General features: G+C 41.8%; 2 protein-coding genes across 2 annotated transcripts; one reads left to right on the top strand and one right to left on the bottom strand.

Annotated features, from left to right (window-relative positions):
* Positions 1-358: 358 nt before the first annotated feature.
* dnaaf10 (dynein axonemal assembly factor 10) lies at positions 359-14,997 on the bottom strand. Its single transcript, XM_046368490.1, has 8 exons — positions 14,642-14,997; positions 14,120-14,220; positions 11,473-11,603; positions 8,476-8,577; positions 8,109-8,224; positions 4,469-4,603; positions 1,561-1,658; positions 359-1,215 (listed from the first exon to the last, which is right to left on the bottom strand). Exons 1-8 carry the CDS (start codon positions 14,825-14,827, stop codon positions 1,008-1,010), a joined length of 1,077 nt encoding a protein of 358 aa, XP_046224446.1. The 5' UTR covers positions 14,828-14,997; the 3' UTR covers positions 359-1,007.
* Positions 14,998-15,198: 201 nt separating this feature from the next.
* pno1 (partner of NOB1 homolog) lies at positions 15,199-21,696 on the top strand. The gene is made up of 7 exons (XM_046368491.1): positions 15,199-15,500; positions 15,855-16,004; positions 16,092-16,175; positions 16,705-16,765; positions 17,326-17,443; positions 17,566-17,636; positions 21,158-21,696. The coding sequence occupies exons 1-7, from the start codon at positions 15,300-15,302 to the stop codon at positions 21,223-21,225; spliced, it is 753 nt and encodes a 250-aa protein (XP_046224447.1). The 5' UTR covers positions 15,199-15,299; the 3' UTR covers positions 21,226-21,696.
* The last annotated feature ends 15 nt before the right edge of the window (positions 21,697-21,711 follow it).

The raw sequence follows: 21,711 nt of genomic DNA, 5'->3' as shown, positions 1-21,711 counted from the left end.
TTCAAGCAGTCAGCATGCCAATTGCCCACTCATTCAAAGTCTAATCTGTAGCATTGTGTTGTGACAAAACTGTACATTTTAGAGTGCCCTTTTATTATCCCCAGCACAAGTTGCACCTGTGTAATGACCATGCTGTTTAATCAGCTTCTTCATATGCCACACCTGTCAGGTAGATGGATTATCTTGGCCGATGAGAAATGATCACCAACAGGGATGTAAACAAATTTGCATATGGAACATCTCTGCAATCTTTTATTTCAGCCCATAAAACACGGTACCTTTACAACACTTTATACGTGTAAATTTAGGTCACAGACTTGAGTATTAAAAGTCCAAAGCAATAAGACAATACTAGTTCTCAAAAAGGCCATTTTAATCTGGAACGAGTCCTCCCCAGTAGGGGGGGTTTTATAACAAAGTCACAGTAAGAACATCTATAGGCAAAACGGGAGGCATGTGCCAATCAAACACACGCTGCCTCCTAAAAGATAATGACCACAAGCATTTTTTCTCAAGCAGCAAAATATGCTAACTTCAGTTAGCAAAGCATTTTTGTTCAGAGTATCAACCTGCCATTAGAAACATAGGCTACACGTGGTTTGAACAGGAGAAAGGATGGCTGGAAGAGAGAGAAACAAAGGATATAGAGTTCCACAGATGGGCCGACTTCAATAGAAACTGTTTGATGAGACGAGAGAGGGAGGGGGACTGGAGATAGAGAGAGGGACACTAGAGAGGGTGAGAGAGCGCTTCTACTGAATTACAAGGAGGAGCGTTTCTCACTGCCATCCGTGGAGGCCAACTGGGTATTCTGTTAGTCATTTTAACATGGAATAGCAGGCCTTGAAGATAGATAGCTAGTTGGGTCACAGTCCTGCTGGGGTTCACCTCTTCCTTACTGACATTACTTTGCTAATCATACATCTGCTTCTGATGTACCTTCACCACCTGGGGGGGATGCAAAACTGACCCAAGATCAGAGTCTAGGGGGTACTCCACCGTACACCTCACACACGGTTGAGCTTGGTCACGATGAGGACGCGGACGGACTGGTCAAAGGCGGAGCAGACGCACAGACCCTGCTTGTCGGGGCTCCAGTCCAGGCTGGCGATTGGCTGGGTGGACAGAGTGACGTTCTGCAGCAGGGTGACAGTGCCGGCCACGCCCATGTCCACCTCATCTGAGTCCTTCTTACTTCTCTGAGCCGGGTATTCACTGTTAACAGGACAAAGGCAGCGGGAATCAAGGATGCATCTACACACTAGTCTAGACTCATTCAGGGATACATCCTACATGTAACTTGAGATAAAAGCACATAACTCAGACTTTCACATACAGTACATCATACACTGATGCCAATTATGCATGTTGATCTCAAGTTAGGATTCAGACCACACACTGTACCAGCAGTGTCCCTCCAAAACCAGGAGTGAAGAGCATTGATTTCGACTCTTACCTAACCATGTTTGATGTTAGTTTACCATTATAGAGACATGTTTCTGAGGTTATGGGTAGAAATCCATTTGACCAAGTTAGTGGAGAATCGATAAAGTGACTTACTATTTCCATAGATGAAGGTTTCCAGCTCCCCCTGCTGTCATAAAGATGTCTCTGTTCTGGGGCAGATGTCTCACTTGCCAGATCGTCGATTTATGGGCCTTGGGATGAAATGGAAAGAATCCATTACATACAAAACAATGTGCTAATCCTCTTATTAAGGATTAGCCCCCTCTTAAAATGTTCACCTATCATGACATACCCAAATCTAACTGCCTGTTGCTCAGGCCCTGAAACAAGGATATGCATTTTCTTGGTACCATTTGAAAGGAAACACTTTGAAGTTAATGGAAATGTGAAAGGAAGGAAGGAGAATATAACACACAATATATCTGGTAAAAGATCATACAAAAACAAAAGAAAAAAAACATTTTGTATATTTATATTTTTTTTACCATCAGAAAGGCTATTATTCCAGCCCAGGTGCAATTTAGATTCAGTGTATGTGCAAAGTTTTAGACTGATCCAATGAACCATTGTATTTCTGTTCAAGCTTTTGTATCAAGACTGCCTAAATGTGCCTAATTTGTGTATTAATAACTATGTTCAAAATTGTGCACTCTCCTGAAACAATACCATGGTATTCTTTCACTGTAATAGATCATGTAAAATGGACAGTGCAGTTAGATTAACAAGAATTTAAGCTTTCTGCCAATATCAGATATGTCTATGTCCTGGGAAATTCTCTTGTCACTTACAACCTCATGCTAATCGCATTAGCCTGTGTTAGCTCAACTGTCCCGTGGAACGGACACCAATCCCAAATAATTAAACATTTTTTTTAAATGGATATTGCAAGCAGAGAAATATAATTCATATAATGGGATTTGCATTCAAGTTAAATGGGTGGTCATTCTATTTCTGTGATTGCAAGTTCAAGCCAAAGGTCTAGTAGCATATATTCAGCCAAAGGTTAGTAATATCCCATGTCTGTGGCAGATGTACAACCCAACAACTTTGATTAGGGAAAGAGGCATGAAACTAGAAACAACAACAACAAATCAGAGTGGATTGAAAAACACTTCCAACCTTCAAATCCCATCCAATATGAGATTAGATATATTTATGTGCAGACTGTTGATCTCTCAATGAACAACACAAATATTTTAAAGAGGTATGAAGGCAAAGTCCTCTCTGATCTCCCCAAAACACCAGACGAACGGAGACAGGGCCGCGTCACAAATAGTTCCCTAATCCCTAAAAGAGCACTACTTTTGATCAGGGCCCAAAGGGTTCCGGTTAAAATAATACTTTGGTGGGTGTATTATATTTGTCCCATTTCATACATGTGCTAGTGTGTATTAATATGCATGTGTATATGCAAATTCAAAAAAATAAAAATTGCACATCCCAACTCTCCCCAATGACAGACACCCTTGGAGAGCCGGGCCAGGATTTGACCCTGGAGCAATTGGGGTAAAGTGTCTTGCTCAAACGCACATCCACAGATTTTTCACCTTGTCGGGTCCTGGATTCGAACTAGCAACCTTTCAGTTACAGGCCCAACGCTCGAAACGCAAGGCTACCCACAGAGCTCTGGTCAAACCGCAAGGCTACCCACAGAGCTCTGGTCAAACCGCAAGGCTACCCACAGAGCTCTGGTCAAACCGCAAGGCTACCCACAGAAGTCAAAAGGTTCTCTCTGGTCAAAAGTAGTGCACTATATAGTGGAAAGTGGGCCGGATTCACAAAACATAACTTCGTAAGAAGTTTCTTGTGAATTTTTTTTAAAAAGAAGTTCATAAGAGTTCGTAAGTGCAATTCCTCAAAATGGTCTTAGGAATTCAGTTTTCTTAGGAAGTTTGTAAATATATATTTTTAAAGAACTTTGTAAATATCTTATGTGGCATTGCCATAAGTGATGTGATTGAAAGCAATGAATAGGCCTATGTGACAGGGATGATAGGATTCGACCCACTATAACAGTGTTGATATTTCCATTTATTTATCTGCTTTATGTCTCGAGAATATATCTTTTTAGTTGGCTCGTGAACCCTTTATACACAAAAAAAACAAAAAAAATGTTATTTTTCATACATTATAGCCATCAGACTAGCTATATCAAAACCAAAAATGGATAACCAAGGAATGCGCAATAAAAACATCAGCAAAAAAGAGCTAGAAAAATAAATAAAAAATATTTAAAAAATAGTTAGAAAATGCAGAACTAAGAACAGATATAGCCCTTGGTTCACTCCAGACCTGACTGCCCTTGACCAGCACAAAAACATCCTGTGGCGGACTGCAATAGCATCGAATCGTCCCCACGATATACAACTGCTCAGGGAAGTCAGGAACCAATACAAGCAGTCAGTCAGGAAAGCAAAGGCCAGCTTTTTTCAAGCAGAAATTTGCATCCTGTAGCCCTAACTGTAAAGTCCATGGAGAACAAGAGCACCTCCTCCCAGCTGCCCACTGCACTGAGGCTAGGAAACACTGTCACCATCGATAAATCCATGATAATAGAACATTTCAATAACCATTTCTCAACAGCTGGCCATGCCTTCCTCCTGGCTACTCCAACCCTGGACAACAGCTCCAGAGGAATATCAACTTTGCTTAACTTTCTTCACACATCTATAACTTAGTTAAGGAAAAGAAATGTCAGTAAGACATTTCTTAAGGTTTTGTGAATCTGGGCCCAGGGCTTTAACGCAAGTTTGTCAAGTGTGTCTTCATTTCATGGAGGAACGATTAAAAAGCCACACTCTCCACAGTCCTTATGTGATCTTTGGCAGGCAGCTTCATGGACATGAGCGTGTAAGAAAAACATGGCCGCCACACTGATCCAGTTGTGAAAAAAGTCAAAATAATTCTCTCTCCCCATCCGTAACCACAACTGACTCACCGTCACCAGGGGATGAAAAATAACCTTTGACACTTTTTTCCGCCTTCTAATTCGGCCAATTACCTTTTCGGAGACGGAGTCGAAGCCCTTGGTGGGGTGCTGGGTCCTCATGTCAAAGACGTGGAATTTCCCCTCCAACGAAGTGGCCACTAGCTTGTTCATGTTGATATCCTTCCTGTCAAACTCCACGTGGCATACCTGCAGGACAGTAATAAAAGAAGATATCTGTTCCACTGGATGTCATAAGGTGAATGCACCAATTTGTAAGTCGCTCTGGATAAGAGCATCTGCTAAATGACTTAAATGTAAATGTAAATATCAATCAGGTACTGAGTCCCTGGAGTGGACAGCCGGACAGCCGAGCAATCCTAGAGAAATGACCTCAGTAGAACTAACTTCAGCTCCTGGCTCCGAGACAAATGACCTCTGAACCTTTTACTCATCAAGCTACATACAATACCCCACAATTACAAAGAAAAACAGGTTTTAGAATTGTTTGCAAATGTATTTAAAAGATCAAATAAAAAACAGAAATATCACATTTATACAAGTATTCAGACTAAGTACTTTGTTGAACCACTTCTGGCAGTGATTACAGCCTCGAGTCTTCTTGGGCACGACACTACAAGCTTGGCACACCTGTATTTGGAGATTTTCTCCCATTCTTCTCTGCAGATACTCTCAAGCTCTTTCAGGTTAGATGGGGAGCGTTGCTGCACAGCTATTTTCAGGTCTGTCCAGAGATGTTTGATCGGGTTCAAGTCCGGGCCCTGGCTGGGCCAATCAAGGACATTCAGAGACTTGTCCCGAAGCCACTCCTGTGTTGTCTTGGCTGTGTGCTTAGGGTTATTGTCCTGTGGAAGGTGAACCTTCGCTCCAGTCGAAGGTCCTGAGCAGGTTTTCATCAAGGATCTCCGTACTTTGCTCTGTTCATCTTTCCCTTGATCCTGACTAGTTTCCCAGTCCTTGCCACTGAAAAACATCCCCACAGTATGATGCCACCACTACGCTTCACTGTAGGGATGGTGCCAGGTTTCCTCCAGATGTGACTCTTGGCATTCAGGCCAAAGAGTTCAATCTTGGTTTTATCAGAGCAGAGAATCTTGGTTCTCATGATCTGAGAGTCCTTTAGGTGGCTTTTGGCAAACTCCAAGTGCAGAGTGGCTTCCATTTGGCCACTCTACCATAAAGACCTGATTGGTGGAGTGCTGCAGAGATGGTTGTCCTTCTGGAAGGTTCTCCCATCTCCACAGAGGAACTCTGGAGCTCTGTCAGAGTGACCATCTGGTTTTTGGTCACCTCTCCCCCGATTGCTCTGTTTGGTCAGCTCTAGGAAGAGTCTTGGTGGTTCCAAACTTCTTTCATTTAAGAATGATGGAGGCCACTGTGTTCTTGGGGACCTTCAATGCTGCAGGAATATTTTGGTACCCTTCCCCAGATCCTGTCTCGGAGCTCAAGAACAATTCCTTCGACCTCGTGGCATGGTTTTTGCACCGACATGCACTGTCAACTGTGGAACCCTATATAGACAGGTGTGCACCTTTCCAAATCATATCCAATCAATAGAATTTACCACAGGTGGACTCCAATCAAGTTGTAGAAACATCTCAAGGATGATCAATGGAAACAGGATGTACCTGAGCTTAATTTAGAGGGCCTGAATACCTATGTAAATAAGGTATTTATTTTTAATACATTTGCAAAAAAGTCTAAACCTGTTTTCGCTTCGTCATTATTGTGGGGTATTGTGTGTCGATTTGACGAGGATTTGTTTTTTTTGTCATCCATTTTAGAATAAGGCTGTAACGTAACAAAATGTGGGAAAAGTCAAGGGGTCTGAATACTTTCTGAATGGACTGTATGGGGAATTGGAAATTATGAAGAAAATTAGCTTCTATCAATGTATCTACAATATTAAAGCTGATCTACCCCCTAGAAGAAAAAAACCCACAACAACATGGAAGGTCATTGTTCTCCATTACTGTGTGCGTCAATGTATTGCAGGGTAATGATAGTGAACATATAGTATACTCAAATAGTATTCATTTAAAGTACAGTTTTAATATGTGTATTGAAGTGAAATTATAGTATGTGTAAAGCATACGTACAGATGTACTTAACTAGTATATATCTCATATCTGAAGTAAATTCTGTTACATTTGTAGTGTATTTAAGTATACATGTAATATATTAAAAATGTACTTTTTCCTCTATTGGGTCTCAGTGTTGAAAGGGGGAAAATAAATAGGCCCTTATAGAATATAGATAGATGTATAAGAGCATGAAACACTACATATACAACAATTATCCAGGAAAAACATTTAAAAATGTCCAATGTAGAGGTTGGAAATAAGGCTTTATACTGGGGTATTTTGATTTATCTTCATGTTTAACATATTTTAAATGTTAATTTCGACTTTTTAAGTCAATACCTGCAGTCAGCTTGCCCACTGGGTTATGAGCTTGCCTTCATTTGGCCTGTTACATGATTATTTCATTCTGAAACTTACCGGTTGTCCCCAGTCACATGACAAGAGACCGGAGCCTCGTGAGTCATTCACTGTTGTGCAGCACGCGCCAGGTGACCTAGTTACTGTATGGAATTCACACTTCAATGTTTGCCAACTATTAAGTGAACTGTCTAAAATGTCCTAAATGTGCTGCAGTTGTACATTTGGTTTATCTGGCTATGTGGTTAGCTTCTTGCAAAATCCGAGAGGGGAAAACTTAACTAGCTGTTACTGGCAGAGGGGTTTGGAACTCATTGTTATTGGTCTACTACACAGGCCAAAACTCCCGCCCATTCAAACAGGCTGATTAGAAGGTCCAGTGTAGACTGTATTTTCAACCAGCAACTATCAGGAAATAAGACTGATTGAAATTTTTTTTTACACTTTTACAGCTTTAGTTTCATCCTCTGTTGTACAATATGATACAAAACACAGGTGAAACTAAATTTTGACTGCACAGGACCTTTAATGAATAAAGGTTGGCTGTTCACCATTTGAAGGTTTGGGTTGTTACTGTGTCAATATCGATAGGACCAAAAAGCAGGTATAGACCACCACTACCATATCGTTCTACAGACATATAGGGCTGGTTTCCCGGACACAGATTAAAGGCTCTATTCAGTCGGTAAAGCTGAAACGTTACAGATTCCGTGATGTGAAGGTCATTTCTGATTTGAGTCGACATATCCAGCGTTTAACCCTGAATGCAGTCTCCGCTAAAGCGGGAACATCACCTTTAAATGTCAATCACGCTGTAAAGCTGAACTTCCTGGATGTGGATAGAACAGAACCTAATCATTCTTCTCAACTAAAATCTCCATTGAAATTGCATTTCTGAATAGAACTGGGTTTAGAAAAAGAAGATGAGAAGAAGGCTTAATCTGTGTCCAGGAAGCCAGCCCTAATTTCTATTTACCCAGAGTCAAATGAACTAATTGATAACATTTTTATGTCTCTGTATCCACTATGAAGGAGGTTGTAGGTAGTTTTGTGAGCTGTTGCTAACTAGCGTTAGCACAATGACTGGAGGTATACAGGTACTGCTAGCACACTGCACTCTTAAGACATAAAATTGTTACCCATCAGTTAATCCGATTTTGGGTAAATAGAAAAGGCTTAATTGCCAAACTCTTGCACTTTCCCTTTAATCTGGGTGCAGGACCCCGGCCATTGGTATCTTCAGTTGGTCTCACCCCATTTCTAATGTTGGTTTCCCACCGGAGAGACATGTTCCTGAGGTCAAAGAGCTTGATGTCTCCATTGTCGTATCCAGCACACACACAGCGGTCCTGGTCGTTGAAGGCGTGGCCTGGGAAAGAAATGGTCAAACGGACCTTAGACGGGTTAACTGATCACTATGATGGGATTTTAAAATGTTGTAACTTGAACATTTAGGACCTATGCTTTGCTAAATTCTGTAAGCAAAGGACAACATGAGATCTATTAATTCTGCGGCCCAATGCAGATTTGAGATGAGCGCAGATGAGTGAAGTGACAGGAGCGAAGCAGCTTGGGAAACCATGGGTTACCAGTATGCTAGCATTTCTCTCTCATACGTACCAAAAGCTACAGTCCAGCAATCTCTCTTGGCCTCCGCCTCCCCTGGCTCCATGTTAGCTACAGGTGAGTCCTTCTGTCTGGGGTCCCACACCTTCACTGTCCCTGGGAAGACAGAAAACAGACAGCAGGGATAACATTAAAAACCTATTATGATGCCTCACGTAAGATGCCGGCTTTGCAGGACTGTTTTGAGAATACAGATTGGAACATGTTAAAAGATTCATCCATCCAGGACTCATCCATCAACATTGAGGAATACACAAGCAACTGACAGAATAAAGGAAACACTGGAGTAGAAGCGAGGTACAGTACCAGTCAAAAGTTTTTGACACACCTACTCATTGCAGGGTTTTTCTTTATTTTTAACTATTTTCTATATTGTAGAATAATAGTGAAGACATTAAAACTATGAAATAACACAAATGGAATCATGTATTAACCAAATATATATTTTAAATTTGAGATTCTTCAAAGTAGCCACCGTTTGCCTTGACGACAGCTTTTTGCTCACTCTTGGCATTCTCTCAACCAGCTTCATGAGGTAGTCACCTGGAATGCATTTCAATTATGAGGTGTGCATTGTTAAAAGTTAATTTGTGGAATTTCTTTCCTTCTTAATGCATTCCAGCCAATCAGTTGTGTTGTGACAAGGTAGGTATAGTATACAGAAGATAGCCCTATTTGGTAAAAGACCAAGTCCATATTGTGGCAAGAACAGCTCAAACACGCGAAGAGAAACGACAGTCCATCATTACTTTTAGACATGAAGGTAAGTCAATCCGGAAAATTTAAAGAACTTTTAAAGTTTCTTCAAGTACAGTCTCAAAAACCATCACGCGCAAAATGAAACTGGCTCTCATGAGGACCGCCACATGAAAGGAAGACCCAGAGTTACCTCTGCTGCAGAGGATAAGTTAATTAGAGTTACCAGCCTCAGACAGAAATTGCAGCCCAAATAAATGATTCAGAGTTCAAGTAACAGACACATCTCAACATCAACTGTTCAGAGGAGACTGTGTGAATCAGGCCTTCATGGTCAAATTTCTGCAAAGAAACCACTACTAAAGGACACCAATAATAAGAGACTTGCTTGGGCCAAGAAACACAACGGACATTAGACCGGTGGAAATCTGTCCTTTGGTCTGATGAGTCCAAATGTAAGATTTTTGGTTCCAACCGCCGTGCCTTTGTCAGACGGTTTCGGAGCATGAGGTCCGATACCAACAGCTTCAGTGACAGCTTATATCTACAAGCCATCAGACTGTACTTGAACTGGACTGACCACCTGCACTGACACTCTGCACATACACTCACTCATGGACACACCCACTCATCCATAAACAGTAATACTACACACACACACACAACTGCTGCTACAAGACTCGTATTTATTATTGCTAAACACTGCACAACTTAAATACTGTGCAATTTAAACATTCCCCCAAAAATATTCACACCTCTCGACTTTTTTCCCACATTTTGTTGTTACAGCCTGAATTTAAAATAGATTAAAGAGAGATGTGTTTTCAATGGCCTACACACAATTACCCACATAATGTCAAAGTGGAATTGTGTATTTTCAAACTTTTACAAATGAATTACAAATTAAAAGCTGAAATGTTGAGTCAATAAGTATTCAGCCACTTTGTTATGGAAAGCCTAAATAAGTTTAGGAGTAAAACTGCAATAATAGTGTTTAACATGACTTTTTGGGGCTGCAGCGTAGCCTAGTGGTTAGAGCGTTGGACTAGTAACCGGAAGGTTGCGAGTTCAAACCCCCGAGCTGACAAGGTACAAATCTGTCGTTCTGCCCCTGAACATGCAGTTAACCCACCGTTCCCAGGCCGTCACTGAAAATAAGAATATGTTCTTGACTGACTTACCTGGTTAAATAAAGGTAAAAAAATAAAAATAACTACCTAATCTCTGTACCCCACACATAGAAATTCACTGCTCGACAGAGGGGGCAATTGTAACACAGATTCAACCACAAAGACCTTGGAGGTTTTCCAATATATAGAGCTAAGCACAGACAAAATCCTAGAGGAAAACATGGTTCAGTCTGCTTTCCAGCAGACACTGGGAGACAAATTCACCTTTCAGCAGGAAAATAACCTAAAACACAAGGCCAAATATACACTGGAGTTGTTTACCAAGACAACGTTGAGTGTTCCTGAGTAACCTAGTTACAGTTTTGACTTAAATCGCCTTGAAAATCTATGGCAAGACTAGAAAATGGCTGTCTAGCAACGATCAACAACCAACTTGACAGAGCTTGAAGACTTTTAAAAAGAATAATGTGCAAATATTGTACAAATTATATGAGGAAAGCTCTTAGAGACTTACCCAGAAAGACTCACAGCTGTAATCACTGCCAAAGGTGATTCTAAAACGTATTGACTCTGGGGGTTAAATACTTATCTAATCAAGATGAGTTATTATTATTTTATATTTAAAAATATATATTTTTTAATTAAAATGTTAGGATTTTTCTTCCAGTTTGACATTAACGTATTTTGTGTAGATCGTTGACCAAACAAAAATGACAATTTAATCAATTTGAATCCCTCTTTTTGTAACAACAAAATCTGGAAAAATTCAAGGAGAGTACATTTACATTTAGTAAATCCTATCTGAAGGCTCTGTAAATATTTTACTATAAATTGTGCCTTCCTGTATTATATTTATGCTAAAATGTTTATTCTATTCTACTGAGCCATTTACTTGTTGGTATATGTTGGTCTTCTTATCTTTAATTATTTCTTATTGTTGTTGGGTTGTCTAGAAGGAACCTGCGTGAAAGCATTCAGTTGGATGGTGTACACTGTACACCATGTGTATCCTGTACTTGAAACTAAAACTCAGTTGATGTTATTGCATTTATGACTTCTGTCTGTATGCCATCTTCTACTACAGCGTGCTATGAGTGATTGCCTAAGAATCCTAGCCAGACCCTCAGGATTAAAGTCATCTTAAAAAAATAGATGTGATAATTACCATCTCTGCTCCCAGTTACGATCTCGGGGGCCCCGTCACCGATCCCCAGGCCCCCGACACCATCTATGCTGTTCACGATCTCCTTGTGGGCCTTCACAGAGTACACAGACACATCAGGCACCTCCAGGTTCCTACAGACAGACAAGGGGATATCAGGATCAGATGACTACTGCACGGCAAGCGGTACCACAGCACCAAGTCTGGAACCAACAGGAACTGCTTCTACCCCCAAGTCACAAGACTGCTAAATAGCTAATCAAATGGCTGACCAGACTACTGCATTGACCCTTTTTCCACCAACTCCCTTATACTGACTCTATGGACACATACTGGACTATACCCACACACATACTGGACTCTACCCACACAATGCCACATACTGGACTCTACTGGACCCACACACTGACACATACTGGACTCTACCCACACACATACTGGACTCTACCCACACACACATACTGGACTCTACCCACACACATACTGGACTCTACCCACACACATACTGGACTCTACCCCGACACATACTGGACTCTACCCACACAATGACACATACTGGACTCTACTGGACCCACACACTGACACATGCTGGACTCTACTGGACCCACACACTGACACATGCTGGACTCTACCCCGACACATGCTGGACTCTACCCCGACACATGCTGGACTCTACCCCGACACATGCTGGACTCTACCCCGACACATGCTGGACTCTACCCCGACACATGCTGGACTCTACCCCGACACATGCTGGACTCTACCCCGACACATGCTGGACTCTACCCCGACACATGCTGGACTCTACCCCGACACATGCTGGACTCTACCCCGACACATGCTGGACTCTACCCCGACACATGCTGGACTCTACCCAGACACATGCTGGACTCTACCCAGACACATGCTGGACTCTACCCAGACACATACTGGACTCTACCCAGACACATACTGGACTCTACCCAGACACATGCTGGACTCTACCCAGACACATGCTGGACTCTACCCCGACACATGCTGGACTCTACCCCGACACATGCTGGACTCTACCCAGACACATGCTGGACCCACACCACGACACATGCTGGACTCTACCCAGACACATGCTGGACTCCCAGACACATGCTGGACTCTACCCAGACACCCTCTACCCAGACACATGCTGGACTCTACCCAGACACCCAGACACATGCTGGACTCTACCCACACCCAGACACATGCTGGACTCTACCCAGACACCTGGACAGACACATGCTGGACTCTACCCAGACCCAGACATGCTGGACTCTACCCTGGACCCAGACACATGCTGGACTCTACCCACACCCAGACACATGCTGGACTCTACCCACACCCAGACACATGCTGGACTCTACCCACACCCAGACACATGCTGGACTCTACCCACACCCAGACACATGCTGGACTCTACCCACACCCAGACACATGCTGGACTCTACCCACACCCAGACACATGCTGGACTCTACCCACACCCAGACACATGCTGGACTCTACCCACACCCAGACACATGCTGGACTCTACCCACACCCAGACACATGCTGGACTCTACCCACACCCAGACACATGCTGGACTCTACCCACACCCAGACACATGCTGGACTCTACCCACACCCAGACACATGCTGGACTCTACCCACACCCAGACACATGCTGGACTCTACCCACACCCAGACACATCCTGGACTCTACCCACACCCAGACACATCCTGGACTCTACCCACACCCCGACACATGCTGGACTCTACCCACACCCAGACACATCCTGGACTCTACCCACACCCCGACACATGCTGGACTCTACCCACACCCCGACACATGCTGGACTCTACCCACACATACTGGACTCTACCCACACCCAGACACATACTGGACTCTACCCACACCCCAACACATACTAGACTCTACCAACACACTCACACATACTGGATTCTACCCACACATACTAGACTCTACCCACACACTCACACATACTGGACTCTACCCACACCCAGACGCATCCAGGACTCTACCCACACACATACTGGACTCTACCCACACATCGACACATACTGGAGTCCAGTATGTGTGTGTGTGTGTGTGTGTATATATATATATTTTATAGTCTACTCATACATACATACATACATACATACATACATACATACATACATACATACATACATACATACATACATACATACATACATACATACATACATACATACATACATACATACATACATACATACATACATACACATAGCCATATTATTTGTATTCAGTATTCACTGTGTATTTATTCCTTGTGTTACTCTTTTTTTTTATCTCATCATTGTTAGAAAGGACCCGTAAGTAGGCATTTCACTGTTAGTCGATACATGTTGTCTACAAAGCATGTGACAAACAGCATTTAATTTGACTTAACAGACACATTGCCTGATCCCAGATCTGTTAATGCTGTATAGCCACCATCTCCTATGTGGTCGCAAAGGAGTTGGCTAGTACAAACAGACCTGCGACCAGGCGTCTGGACCAATGTCCTTATTAGGGATAGCTTTTATGGTGTATAGCAGAACATGCTGGTGGTAGGGTAAATCTATATGACATGTGATGTGTCTTTTCAAATAGTTGGTAAATAAATAGGCTACCATATATTGAGATTTCCGTCAAAGTCCCCGGTTGCTATATGTCTTTGTTGTAGAGAGCTGGCCCCGAATGTCCCACACTTGATGGGCTTTGCTTTCTCGATCTGTGAAAGATAACAGGACATTGTTATGCTTGTCCATAACTGAAATTCATTAGATTAATTGCCTAAAAAAAAAGTTACTCTCTTGTCTTTGGGAAACAAGGGTCTAAATAGTAATCGCTAGAGTCCAAACGACTGCAACGGATAACAACATGAACATGCATGGTTGCTATTCGTGTATGTTTGTTTTTTGACACGGCACTGTTAAACAACAGTCAAGTGACCGTAGAAACCAATCTATTTAACAATCGCTGCTGCAGTGTCACAGACGGACAGGGGGGGGTCCTTGCGTTACTAGTTGCTATGGTAACGAAAGGTATCCCGAACGACATTTCTAGAACAAACTAGAAAGCTAACGTAGCTAGCTGGCTAAAAGCTTGAACTGGCTCGAAAACAAAGCACAAAACAATACAACATGAGCTACCTCTTTTATGAGTTTAACCTCTCCATGTTCCACCTCGTATATTTGCATCACTCCGGTGCCCCTTGCATAGTTTCCCAGACAGACAAACTTTGCACTACAAGGAATCCATTTGCTGTCAAACACTGTGTAGTTTAAACTTCTCTGAACGTGAGCTATAATTTGTGGTTTCTCAAATGGCGTCGACATTTCTTCCCTGGAATGACAATAACGACGATGAAAAAGTTATGAGCGCTAATAATGAAAGATAAAAATATTTTTCTGACATTAATATAATAGCAAGCTTGTTTTTTTTGGTTCGGCAACTCTGTCAACACGATTTTGTAGCAAAACGAACGACATGGAAGGCCACATAAAGTGCTGTCTACATTTTAGCCGGATGAAAAATAGCAAAGACAATATATTTGTTGAATACTTGTGAATGTCGTTATATTTTTCCAAAACATTACATTATATTCCCTAGCAGACATTAATATATATATATATATATAATGCCATATAAACATGTGTTTTTTTAATCCATACAGAATTAAACACTGCACTCAGGCGCATGTTGAACAGACTTTGGGTCCTTTCAAAAACACGGGAACAACCTCGTGTCCAACTTCATGTACCTCTCCTAACATTTTGGCTTTATTTACTGTTAAAAACGAAATTCGTTATGGACACTGATAATAATCCAACAACGGAGGTAGCTGCTACTACTACAGACAGTGAAGACACGACAGAAGCGTTCGTCAAGGTGAAATCAAAGAAGACATCGAAGCGAAAACGCGAGATGGATGGAGTCGATATGGAGGCTGAGGACTCCGTAGCATGCAAGCGGCCTCAGTTTCCACCCATTTCAGGCGACAAACTTAAGGTAAAGTAAATCCAACATGTTTATATATTAGTACATATATTACTGAATTATTACACTTAGCTTGAACTTTGCCTGTTAGGGTAGAACATTTTTCTCGTCCCGTCCCGGGTCTTGCACATGCGCAATGTCACGCTATTGCTATGATTATTCTTACACTGCCTAAATTGAAGCCTTAAGCCCGCACAAATATTAAGTAGCACTGTCTCACAAGACTACATTTAAGTCAGCCGGTGCGGGTTTTCTTCTTGTGTAGGCTACACAACAATGTCATGAATCTGCGCATACCACTGTGAGAAGTTGCGATGCCAGTTCTAACATTTCCACTGTCATATTTTTTTTGTCTCCTTGTTTCAGGGTGGTTCTGATGAGATGCGTAAGGTTGCTGTCCCGGCCCACAGGTATACCCCTCTGAAGGAGAACTGGCTGAAGATATTCACACCCATCGTCGAGAACCTACAGCTCCAAGTCAGATTCAACCTCAAAACCAGAAATGTGGAAATTAAAGTAAATGCAATGAGATTACCTGAGTGATGTTTATTGGTATTGGTGTCTAGAAAGTAGGCCTTAATAAGAACGTGTCTTTGATTGCAGACATGTAAAGACACACAGGACATTGGCTCTCTCACGAGAGCTGCAGACTTCGTACGAGCCTTCGTTCTAGGATTCCAGGTTGAGGTAAGCAGCAGCACCTTCTGGGAAAGGAAGGCATTATCTTGTTGGGGTGATGAAATGAGAAGGATCCAGTCATCCAACAGCACTCTACTATCTCTGCTCTATATTGATATAGTGAGAATTACAGGCCATCTCCCTTCTTTCAAGTCAAATATGTTTAAAGGGATATTGAGAGATTGTTGAAGTTATTGTTATGTTTTTCTACGTACCCAGAGTCAGATGAAGTCATGGATACCATTTGTCACTGCGTGGAGTTTAAGGCAGTTTTGTGAGCCATTGCTAACTAGCATTAGCGCAGAGCCTGGAAGTCTACCAGAACCGCTAGCATGCAGTAGTCTACTGGCCTAAAGCCTATTGAGAATACAATCCCACTGTTTATCATGTGAAAGGAATCTGACACCTTGTCTCTCTTTCCCTTGGGAGGCCTCTAAAATTTAGTCTAAATATAGGCTATTAATGAACCCTAACGTCTATTGACAATACAACTCCCATGTTGTGTTGAATCTAAACAACACTCTGTCTGTCTCCCCAGGATGCCCTTGCTCTCATCAGATTGGATGAACTTTTCCTGGAAACCTTTGATGTCACAGACGGTAACTAAGGGCATGCCTGGCTCTACCTTTACAACCTACAATATTTGTAGTCAGGAATGGATTATGGGCACTGGCCAGCCAGGCTTGTAAACCACAATGTGTACTTGCCCCGGTGACATTCTGTGCCATGTGATATCTGAAAAGTCAACATTTCACTAGTCACCGAGCTAGTTAGGCACACTTTCTACTAGCCCGGTCTGAAAAGTACTAGCCTTGGGCTAGTGTGTTATCTTAATTTCATCCCTGTTTGTAGTATGCAAGCTCTTTTCACGACTAAGTGCACATTTTTCACTGTCGGTCTTGGTTCTTTCTTTCAATTAATTGTTTTTATTGTCAGTAAAACCAGTCTTATTGTCTACCTTTTTTAATATTTTGTGCCCCGGGACAACAGATGAAAACTAGCCAGCTGGCTAAATATGGCACATTTTCATAACTTTTGATTGATGTACATTGTCACTGTCAATTAAATAAAGTATGCACGGTCTCTGCCCATACTAAGTGCATTTAATGTGTGTGAACTCTTTCTCACCGTACTATTTTTTTGTTTGTTTCGTTGACAGTAAAACCACTGAAAGGAGACCATTTGTCCAGAGCTATTGGGAGGATAGCAGGGAAAGGAGGCAAAACAAAATTCACCATTGAAAATGTGACCAAGACCAGGATTGTTCTGGCAGACTCGTGAGTAGAGCTATATGGCCCCATGTTATGATGTAATAGTTAGAATTCTAGGCCTACATTCAAAGACTGTTATTTATGGTTTCATCGTGTTCTTTTTTGTTGGTGTCTTTAATATTTTACAGAAAAGTACACATATTAGGATCTTTCCAGAATATTAAGATGGCACGGACAGCGATATGCAACCTCATCTTAGGTAAGACTGAAAGAGATGTGGAAGTTGGTAGAGTGGTGGTGAGGAAGGGGAGGATACAGTGTCCAGAAGTGACGCCATTCATTTTCAGGTTTCACTCATACGTCTTCTTAAGCTTTGTTTTACTGTTGACGGTTACAACTGATTTCGAGATTGAATATCGATTCGATCACCTTAAATATACGTCATCTGATTTGTTTCTCTGAATTGTTTCATCAAACTTATCGCCGCCAGCTCCTGATATCAAGGCATACAAACTGTCTCCTGAATTAGCTTAAGTGCGCATGTGAACCCGGCTGAGCTCACAAGCGAACGAGGCCCGAGTTTGTTTTCCCTGGCTAAACTAGCTGGATAGCTAAACTATGCCACTTTTCGTCCTCATTGCCAAACTTCATAAATACCGCATCCTCAACTGCAAAACTCTGGAAAGAAACTTAAATTATTTGTTTTGTTGAATGGTTTGAAATATGTGTCGTAATATGACGGTGGAAAAGGTTTTCATTGCTACTTACCTCAGATACAAGTTCAGTTTTGAGATCCATTGGCATCAGCTTAGCTAGACATTTCTTACTGGTCTTGGAACTGACAACATGCAGCCTCTCCCCGCTTGGCTCGATGGGATATGTAGTGATTTTGCCAACACATCCAGATATGTACACAGTCTTGTACCCTTAACCTGTTTTTAAACTGACTATCGTATTTGTTAAATTAATCAAGACGTTTATTGATATAATGATTAACCCAGAAATGCCAATGACTAAATTACTTCCAGACACGAAGGATCGGCGGCGCTTCTCCACACCACACTCTATTGGCCATGTGAATTCGTCATATAATCATGTTTCACCATTGCCCCCAAGTCCCATGTATTAAAATGGGAAGTGTTTTAGGAAATGCCACACAGTGTTGTTAGAGCATGGTGCTTGTCACACCAGGATTGTGGGTTCGATTCCTGGGTCACCCATACGAATAGTGTGGGTGTGGCTTTAGGTTAAAAAAAACACCTGCTAATTAGCATATATACAGTACCAGTCAAAAGTTTGGACACCTACTCATTTCATGGTTTTTCTTTTTTTACTATTTTCTACATTGTAGAATAATAGTGACGACATCAAAACTATGAAGTAACACATAAGGAATCATGTGGTAATTCTTGCCATAATGTGGACTTAGTCCTATTTGGTAAAAGACCATCTTCTGTATACCACCCCTACCTTTTCACAACAACTGATTGGCTCAAACGCATTAAGGAAAGAAATTCCACAAATTAACTTAACAATGCACACCCGTTAATTGAAATGCATTGCAGTTGACTACCTCATGAATCTGGTTGAGAGAATGCAAAGGGTGGCTACTTTGAAGAATATAATCTATTTTGATTTGTTTAACCTGTCTGGAAACACCTCGCCAACAGCCAATGAAATTGCATGGCGCCAAATACAAATCAACAGAAATCTCATAAATCTAATTTCTCAAACATACAAGTATTAGGCACCTTTTTTAAATCTTTTTTTTTTGTGGAATTCTCAGGAGAGACTAAGGTTGAAAGTCATGCGTCCTCCGATACACAACCCAACCAAGCCGCACTGCTTCTTAACACAGCACCCCAATTTCGTGGTATCCAATTGTTTTAGTAGCTACTACATTGTCATCGCTACAACTCCCGTACGGGCTCAGGAGAGACTAAGGTTGAAAGTCATGCGTCCTCCGATACACAACCCAACCAAGCCGCACTGCTTCTTAACACAGTTTTAGTAGCACCATTGTCATCAACTCCCGAAGCCAGCCGGAGAGACTAAGGTTGAAAGTCATGCGTCCTCCGCACCCGGCCTGCCTTAACACAGCACCACCCAACCCGGCCAGCCGCTGGTGCGTGATGACCCGGCCTGCCGCAGGATGGTGCACGATGAACCCTCCTAACCCGGACGATGCTAGGCCAATTGTGAGCCACGGCCGGTTACGACAGAGCCTGGGCGCGAACCCAGAGTCTCTGGTGGCACAGCTGGCGCTGCAGTACAGCGCCCTTAACCACTGCGCCACCCGGGAGTATTAGGCACCATTTTAAAGATTACAATTCTCGTTAATCCAGCCACAGTGTCTGATTTCAAAAATGCTTTACAGCGAAAGCTCCGCAAACGATTCACCACCAAGTCACAGAAAAACCCAGCCATTTTTCCAGCCAAAGAGAGGAGTCCCAAAAAGCACAAATGGAGATAAAATTAATCACTAACCTTTGATGATCTTCATCGGATGACACTCATAGGACTTCATGTTACACAATACAATGTTTTTTGTTTGGTAAAGTTCATATTTATATCCAAAAATCTAATTTTACATTGGCGCGTTACGTTCAGTAGTTTTAAAACATGCAGTGATTTTGCAGAGAGCCACATGAATTTACAGAAATACTCATTATAAATGTTGATGAAAATGCATGTGTTATACATGGAAATATAGATAAACCTCTCCTTAATGCAACCACTGCTGTGTCAGATATTTATTTTTTTACTTTAGGGAAAAAGCATGACCTGAGTACAGCGCTCAGAGGCCAAAACAGCCAAAAGAAATATCCGCCATGTTACGCCGTCAACATTAGTCAGAAATGGCATTATAAATATTAATTCACCTTCGATGATCATCAGAATGCACTCCCAGGAATCCCAGTTTGACGACAAATGTTTGATTTGTTCCTTAAAGTCCATCAATTATGTCCAAATAGCTTGTTAGGGCGTTTGGTAAACAAATCCAAACGCGTGTTCAGGTCCAGCCGAACGTCGGATGAAAAGTTCAAAAAGTTACATTACAGGTCGTACAAACTTGTCAAACTAAGTATAGAATCAATCTTTATTGAACATTTATGATAAAAACATCCTAATGTTCCAACCGGAGAATTCTATTGTCTGTAGAAAAGCAATGGAACGAGAGCTACCTCTCATGTGAAATGCGTGTGACTGAGAACGAGTCTGCTGCCAGACCTCTGACTCAATCGCTCTCTTTCGGCCCCCCTTCACAGGAGAAGCCTGAAACAACGTTCTAAAGACGGTTGACATCTAGTGGAAGCCTTAGGAAGTGCAACATAACCCATATCCCACTGTGTATTCGATAGGGGCTGAGTTCAAAAACTACAAACCTCAGATTTCCCACTTCCTGTTTGGATTTTTTTCTCACATTTTTTGCCTGCCATATGAGTTCTGTTATACTCCGACATCATTCAAACAGTTTTAGAAACTTCAGTGTTTTCTATCCAATACTACTACTAATATGCATATATTAGCATCTGGGACAGAGTAGGAGGCAGTTTGCTCTGGGCACTCTATTCATCCAAAAGTGAAAATGCTATCCCCTCTCCCAAAGAAGTTAACACTTTTTTTCCCCCGTTACTACATAGTTTTGATGTCTTCACTATTTTTTTCTGCAGTGTAGAAAATAGTAAAAAATAAAGAAAAACCCTTGAATGAGTAGGTGTGCAAACTTTTGACTGGTACTATGTTATTGATATTATACATGTCTATTTCCCCATACAGGAAGTCCCCCATCTAAGGTGTACGGTAACATCAGGGTCGTGGCCAGCAGGACAGCAGAGAGATTCTAAAGTCACACGTGGATTTATATTCTCGTCTCCTGATGAAAGTCAGGTATTCACCAAGATTCTGATCGAAGACCGGTTTTGCCTTTTTTTAAACCTACGGTAATATGGATGGGTGGACCTGGTCCTAGATCAGCACTCCTGAGACTGTTTTTGGATGTGGGCCCTTGCCTGACATCTTCCAGGACTTTTGTTGTTGAAGCTGGACATATTGATCTGGGGAGTGCCTATCTGCCTTCGACATCTGGACTGGCCTATCTAATAATATATGCCATTTAGCAGACGCTTTTATCCAAAGCGACTTACAGTCATGTGTGCATATCTCTTCCCACAGGGGATATTTGCATGTAAATGATTTGCCCCTGGATTTCAGTTTGATTTAAATAAAATCTGAACCTAAAAGTATTTGGAGGCCAACAATTAATTGTTACAAAGTGAAAATTTGAGTTAATGTAAATAAAAATGCAGAAACCCTAATGTGAGACTGTAAAG

Source organism: Oncorhynchus gorbuscha, linkage group LG11, assembly GCF_021184085.1.
Source record: "Oncorhynchus gorbuscha isolate QuinsamMale2020 ecotype Even-year linkage group LG11, OgorEven_v1.0, whole genome shotgun sequence".
Classification (NCBI taxonomy): Eukaryota; Metazoa; Chordata; class Actinopteri; order Salmoniformes; family Salmonidae; genus Oncorhynchus; species Oncorhynchus gorbuscha.
This window is presented reverse-complemented; position numbering and strand designations above follow the sequence as displayed.